Below are 7,514 nucleotides of genomic sequence, written 5' to 3' on the forward strand. Positions count from 1 at the left end.
TATTGGATATCTTCATAACAATGTGTCTTGGGGTTGGCCTACTGTGATTTTGTATGCTCGGTGTCCTGTATGCATCTACAATTTGTACATCCGTTTCCTTTTTTTATATCTGGAAAATTTTCTATAATTGTTTCATTCAACAGATTGCTCATTCCCTTGGTTTGAACCTCTATACCTTCCTCTATCCCAATGACTCTTAAATTTGGTTTTTTTTATGTTATCCCATATCTCTTGGATGTTTTTCTCGTGATTTTTTACCAGCCTTTCTGAGTTAGCTAGACTCTTTTCAAGATGATACATTTTGTCTTCATTATCTGACGTTCTGGCTTCTACTTGCTCCACTCTGTTAGTGATACTCTCATTTGAGTTTTTAATTTGGTTTATAGTTTCCTTCATTTCTAGAATTATTGTTTGATTTTTTTTATAATCTCTATCTCCTGATAAAGATGCTTAACTTCTTCTTTTATCTGTTTATGTAATTCATTTTCAATGTGTTCTTTCATTGTTTGAATTTGCTGTCTCATGTCCTCTTTAAGATTCCATTCCATCTGTCTAAGGTATTCCTTGAGTTCTTTATTTGACCATTTTTCTGATGCCTCTAGGTCCTCCTGTATATTTAGGCTGTCCTGCATTGTTTGTACTCATTTTCTTCCTTGCTTTTTCATGCTGCTCATGTTACTTCTTGTTCTGTTTGACTGCTGAGTTACTGTTTACTCCTATAAATTTTTTTGGTTTTGTGTGTCTCTGGGGTCTCTCTTTTGTGATGGGAGACTATGACCAGAGATGATGAGTTTTGTTGCACTTTAATGCAGATTCATTCATTTCCTAAACTGTGTATGGATTCTGATGGCATATAGCGGTCTGCAGTTTGGTCTTGGGATTTATATTTAGGTTGAATGATGTGATGGTATTGAGGTTGGTATCTCTTGGCAACCTTAGAAGGTTGCTCTACTGACGAGGGATATTAACAGGAGAATGGTCTGGAGTATTTGGGGGTAGCTAGGGACTTGGTAGCACTATATAACGCCTTGGAACATTTACCTATACACATTTAGTAAATTACACATAAACAGCGTCGTGATGCTTGGGAGGAAAGGTATTAGAAGGGGAAGGAAGAAGTCACTAAAGAGAATGAGAGTAAACAGGTAGAATTCAAGGAAAGGGGAATAAGGAAATTGAAAAGAAATGAAAAGACAAAAGAAAAAAATAGAAAATAAAAAAAAATTAAAAAAATAATTTTAAAAAATAAAATAAAATAAAAATAAACAAATAATAATAAAAAAATTTTTAAAAATGCAGTCTTAGAGTTCGATTAACTTCTCTTCCAGTAGGTGGAGCTGTGCCCACTGGGCCAAGCTTCTCCTCTCAATACGCGGGAACCAATTACTGTGAAGCAGCTCCTCCTCCCCGACTGGGCGGGTCTCCAATCCTGAGTGCCTAGGGCCTTTTCTTATGTCTAGTCACTTCCCCACTTTTCCTCCAGCCAGGCCCCGCTCACCGGTGACGCTCACCACAATACTGGCTACACGCCAGGTCTGTTGCTCCCGGGAGCCCTGTTTTCTTGAACGACTGGGCACACTCTCCCTGCTTGCCATTCCCTCAGACCCTAAGGCTGTGGAGCGTGGGGCTGAGAACCTCCGGTAGCCATGCCCCCGGGAGCTGGTGCAAGAGACCTCAGTTGTCAGCGCTGGTGGGCATGGTAGCCGGGGTCCCGCGCCGTTCCTGATTCCCTGGGTTTGACTATCGCGCTCGCGGGAGAGCTGGGAGGGGCCCTTGAGGTTTCCTCGCTGTGTGGAGAGGAAGGGCTAGGGGGTTACACACCTGCCGCCACCGGTTTCAATGAAGTTATCTCCTCCGCCACATTCTGGTGAGTCAGTTCTCTGCCATGGTGATATCCCATGCGAATGGCGACAGTTTGTTCCCTTTGCCCGGTGTCCGATGCAACGGGTGGGTTCTGACCGGCTCTCCAAGCCCCGTCTCAATCCTGTGGCCACTGCCTATGAAGGCTCGGTTGGTATTAACCTCTGCAGATTCTGGAGTAACCGACAAGTTGATTCAGCGGGAGCGTTTAGCGTTGAGTCACAGCAGTTTGTCTGGGAGACGCAAGTGATCGGCCATTTTGAGAATTTCTGATTGGTGCTTTTCAGAGCCTCTATCTTCTTATTAAAGTGATTTTACACTTCTTGTATTTTCTCTATGATTTCATCCTTACATCTTCTTTTAGTTCATAGAACACTTCAACTATGAACTTTCTAAAATCCTTCTCTGACATTTTATCCATTCTAATTTCAGTGAAGTCTGTTTTTGAGGCATTTGAGGTTGTCTGAATGGTTTGTTCCCTTTTTAAAAATACAGTTTCTATGTCTACCCATCAATCAGTACAGTTCTGACTTCTTTTAAGTGAAGGACTACTTTGTGAGCTGCTTTTTTATTAAGAGCTATGTGTTGGGTGAATGTCCAGATAATGATATTTTAATTAACTGTGTGATCTCTGCTGATCCCAATATCAGCTGCATTTTAAGGGATGCCACTGAGACCTATTTACTATAGTCACTTCAGAGCCAGGTCTTGTTCTAGTCAATCTTATAAGAACAAAAATTTGTTGCAGTTGATATCTGCCATTCTTCAAATTCAGTTATATACCTATAATGAAGTTTTGAAACAGGTAAGAAAAATAGTAGTTAAATTTAGTAAATTTACTAGGCCCTTAAGTGAGGATATAAAGGTGGAAGGAATAAGATTGGGCAAATAGGAGAGGCAGAGAGAAAGAAAGAAAGAGAGGGAAGAAGGGAGAGAGGGAGGGAGGGAGAGAGAGAAAGAGAGAGGAAGAAGCTATAAAAGGGTAATTTATATCAAGGTAGAAAAGAGACAGAGATGAATAGGTGGTATTTAAGGTTGTAGCAGATGGTGCCAGGCCATAAGCAGGAGATAAGAGAAGTAGGTATAAACTAGAGGTGGGAAAGAAAAGATAGGAAGACTGATTCCAATTAAACTGTAAACCATTAAATACATTAGATGTATTAGATGAAATACATTCAAATGAGTTCAAATACAAAGTTGCTAAACTGGGTTAACAATTATCATTCAAATTAAGGAGTTATTTATATGATCAAAGTTGATGTTAGAATTGTTTATAGTATACCATGTCCAGGTTAAAAAAAAGTCTTGTTGAATCTTGATTTGTATTACATTGGGGTTTGGACATTTAGCAGATGTCCATCAGTTTTAGGCCATGGGTCTCTCCTGAGTTCCTGGTGGATAGGGGCCAATATCCTAGTTGCTAGGATTGCCCTACCAGCAACTTATTTATCAGCTCAAGGGCCTGTAGCTGACTACTTTGTTGGTGCAGTGTTTCTATTGTGTCTAGTAGTTCAGGATGTAAGCTCTGGAGTATTCCTATGATAGCCATGTTACTGTGTATTTGATCCCTGCTATTGGTTCTTTCTTGCAGTAGTAAAGGTCCTGGTGGCTGGCTGTGGGCACAGGAACTCTAGTGATATGTGGTGCAGAAATATTCCCCTGGCCAGCACAGTTCTGAGGTACAGGTAGTAAAGGGACTGTAGTGGTTCATCTGGACTCTACTTTCCATTGTCCCAGGTTGTGAATGGCATGCATTGATTCCTGATATAAGGACCACACAAATATCCCAAACAATGCCCTGTCAAATGTCAGTTATGATGTGCTGGTATCAGTCGTATCCTCTGCTTAGCCTCAGGCAATTTCTCACTGGGTCTCCATGCCTCTGGATATTCAAGGCAACTTCCCTCAGGTAGGCTTTGTGATCCCAGCCCTGCAATCTGGATCCTGGGAGTATGTCCCTAGTTTTCCTGCAGTGATCCCCAGAGTAAGTAGTTAGGGGCCTCATGAAACTGCCTTCATTTGTTCAGTGCCAAAGCTGCTGCTTTGTTACCTCTGAGTAAGTAAGAGGACTCTGCACCGAGCTTTCACCCCTGCCTGGGTCACAGATGCTGAGCAGGGCTTGCTACACTTCCCTAGCACCAGTCCCCTCCAGCCTGCTCTGTTCCGCTGGTTCACTGTGAATGGGGAGGGTGAGGGTAGTTTCAGCAATTTAGAGCTAGTAGTAGTCCTTCTTTCCGGCCAGATTAGAGTCCCACTGTAGGGGACATCCCCTCTGCTTAGTTTGCAGCTATCTGGGTGTAGAAAACATGGTGCTGATTTAGGAAGGTGACTGGTCAGCTGATGGCTGTGGACCCCCCTGCTCAGCTTTTCTTTCACAATTTTGTTTTGTTTGTACTATTTTAAGGGGCTTTCTATTAGTGTTGCTCTCATGAATAGTGCTATTAATAATTACTCAGAGGCGGATTGTCTTTAATGCAAGCATATATTTGATCACACCAATCATCAAATATAAACAATTAATGCAAAAAGTGTTGGATGTGCTGGAGCACCCCAACTAGCACTCAGTGCACATTAATTAAACACTATAAGCAAATCACACAATCCTCGGGCAACCATAGGCCCAAAATACCTCCTATCCCACGAGACTTCCCTTGGTCAAAAAGCAGACATTGTCTTTAGTGGTTCTCTCCAGCCAATGGGAAGAGTAAGTCAGTCCAGGGACAGACAGCAAGGCGGCTAGTCTCACTGATGTCAATGTGCCAAGACAGGCAACTTAAATACAACTCCAATTTGGTGGTGTATGTTAGTGATTGGTTACACCCAGTGAAATTCAATGCCCATTGGCTTTGTCCAGTGAGATGATGTAATTGCAACTAGGCATGTTCTTTGCCCATGTCCATGGAGCTGTACTCCCTATCAATTGAAACCAGTCATAGTTAAGCATTGCTACGCTAGTGCCTCTTACAACTCCTTATCAACTGCAAGCAGACACCACTAAGCAGTTCAATGGTTGCTGTTCCTTATGGCCAACAATTTAGTGAGTCCCAGCATGTCCCAGCACGTCTATGGCAGATGCTCCTACAGTTATGCTTTAAGTTTTATCTGCCTTTCCAACCATTTTTAAGTGGGTAGATTGAGAGAATTTCAGCTTCCCCTCTCCCTGATATCCCTTCCCCTTCATTCACCACTTTTTGAGTTGAAGGTAGGGCACCTTGCATTCGTTTTCTACTCTGGTACTCTATCCTCCAGTCTCTCCAGGTCTCAGACTATGTAATGTGGAGTCTTAGTGCATTTATTTCATCACCTATCTGTTACTTTTTCATTTCTTTTGCTGTCCTCCTTTCTGGGTTGTGAGGAGATCTGGTGTTGCTACCTAGTTCGCTTCCACTATCTTCCTGAGAATCAGTTCTTACTTATAATAAAGGAAGTCAGAATAATATTTTTAAAAGTCATTTCAATGATGGGACTTTAGGGTCAGAAAATTAAGATTTTATTATTTAACAAGATATTTTTGCAGTAACTTTAGCCACACAGTCAACCATTATATCTTTAAGTCATGTAGCCACATAAAAAATACTATTAAACATATATCCCTTGTCGCACCTTAAAAGAATTTCAAGATTATTATTATAAAGCACTCAGCAATCACTTTGCCACACACAACAAAAAATGCTATCATCATTGTTTTCATTCATATTGACCTGAAGTGAATAACTTTGAATTGTATTTTGCAAAAAATTATTAAACTACAATTATATCTCCAAAGTACATACAGTTCATGGCCAATAAGTTTATGGCCAATGGATTATTGATAATAGATTTCAGAATACACCTCTGCTCCAATGACTTGAGTGGCCTTTGCTGAGTTATTTTTTTTCTACCTACACAAATGAATTATATATAGAAGGAAGTGTAAACATCATCTGGTCTTATCATTTTGCTCTGCAGGTAAGGAAGCAAGCCTGGAGATGAGCAGTGTGAGAAATGTTTCAAGCTAACTTAAATTTCTATGAAACTATTATATAAGATAAAAATGTATGACAATTATGTAAATGAATGGCTTGTTAATTACATTCTTTTAAAAAGAGAAATGTATAAGTCTCACTCTCCTAAACTCCAACATACTGGACTGAATATTATTTTATTAGTGTTCTTTAAAAGTATATTTACATGGCTTATATATGACAAGTCATTTCTTAAGAATTTGCAACCCCTGAGATATGGTGACATTTAAGACATTCTCTGTCAATATTTTATTTCCTCTAGCCCACAGTTTCAATAAAAATTCAGCCCAAGAGTAAGTGGAAATGAAGAATTAATTAGAATAAATACTTGAAAAGATTCATGGTATATTCTGTCAGGACCTTAGATAGAAATGAGGCTTATTTGCCTTAGCTTTCTGCCTACCTATCTATAAAAAGACTCTTCAATATTTACTGATTCTCCAATAACATAAAAGGATGCCAAAATTGAATAAGGCATAAGTCCTCGGGGAACATACCATATCTAGTAGGATAAATACCTACTTCATTCAAATTTTAAAATGAGAATGTAAGTGCTACATGACAATTAAAGAGCTTATGGAAATTTAAAGGAGGGATAGATTTTACTGAGTAGGAGAAATCAAGAAGTCTAAATTTTGGAAGTGAAACATGTAGGAGCAGAATTTCCAGAGTAGGGTCTTCTAAGGAAGGGTATAGACTAAATAAAGGAGGGGAAAATAAAAATAAGGGACGACCGTTTTTTGACAACTTTAAAAGAACCAGTTTCTCTGTAAGGCAAAGGAGTAAGGGTAATCAATGGATTAGTGCATCCACTAAACTATTTTTCCTGTTTCTTTTTTACCACGTATTTTACCCTGGCAAAACACCTACCACTTACATGCACTTTTCTATGACTTTCACTTGTAACCCTCTCAAACTTTCATGGTCATAGAAATCACGTGAGGTTCCCGCTAAGCTAGAGATTCTGATTGAGTAGTTTTGTGTGCACCAGAGAAGCCGCATCTCTGGAGCTCCTAAGGCGATGCCTACGCTGGACCACATTTTAGCATCCAGACAGCTGTGTAAGCATCCCTTGGGAACTTGAAATGAGAATTCTCGGGGCCACTGTATCAGAAACACTGGAGCGAGGCAGGGCACTCAGCTACAGCTGGCCAGCGAACAGCTCAAGATGGAGATCCTCTGCTAAATCACGGGTTTCCCACCGTGACCGCACACGAGTCACCTGCGGTTCTTAAAACACCAATAAGGCCGAATCTCGCTCCCCCACCCCCCACCCAGATCACGTGGAGTGGGCTGGGCAGTGACCTTTAAAAGCTGTCCCAGCAGCTTCTCATTCGCAGTAAGATTGAGAACTTCGTGAGGTAAGTGCTTCGATCCCACGGGCCTCGCTTTCCTACCATATAAAAGGTGACCACGGCCGGGCGGCCCCCTGGGCGGCCCCCGACTTCGCTTCCGCCGGCGGCCTAGCCCGGTCTGGGAAGAGTCCCAGAGCGTCCGGCGGCGTGGGCTCGCGGGGGCTCCCTGACGGCGCCCCCAGGCACGCATGCGCGGGACCCGCCGACTAACCGATTCTCACTCCTCCCGCCGGAAGTAGGCGGGCACGCGCCGGGAGGAGCCGGCTGTGGCGTGGCTGCTGTGGGCGCGGGTCCG

General features: G+C 41.8%; 1 protein-coding gene across 1 annotated transcript in view; it reads left to right on the forward strand.

The window, feature by feature from the left end:
* The window catches only part of Uggt2 (UDP-glucose glycoprotein glucosyltransferase 2), a 223,718-nt gene that overhangs the window by 46,963 nt on the left and 169,241 nt on the right, over positions 1 to 7,514 (forward strand). The window contains exon 2 of the mRNA XM_048800999.1: positions 7,191 to 7,225. Within this exon, the coding sequence (XP_048656956.1) occupies positions 7,191 to 7,225 (35 nt within the window). The remainder of the gene's footprint in view (positions 1 to 7,190; positions 7,226 to 7,514) is intronic.

This window comes from Marmota marmota, unplaced genomic scaffold, assembly GCF_001458135.2.
Source record: "Marmota marmota marmota unplaced genomic scaffold, marMar, whole genome shotgun sequence".
Lineage (NCBI taxonomy): Eukaryota > Metazoa > Chordata > Mammalia > Rodentia > Sciuridae > Marmota > Marmota marmota.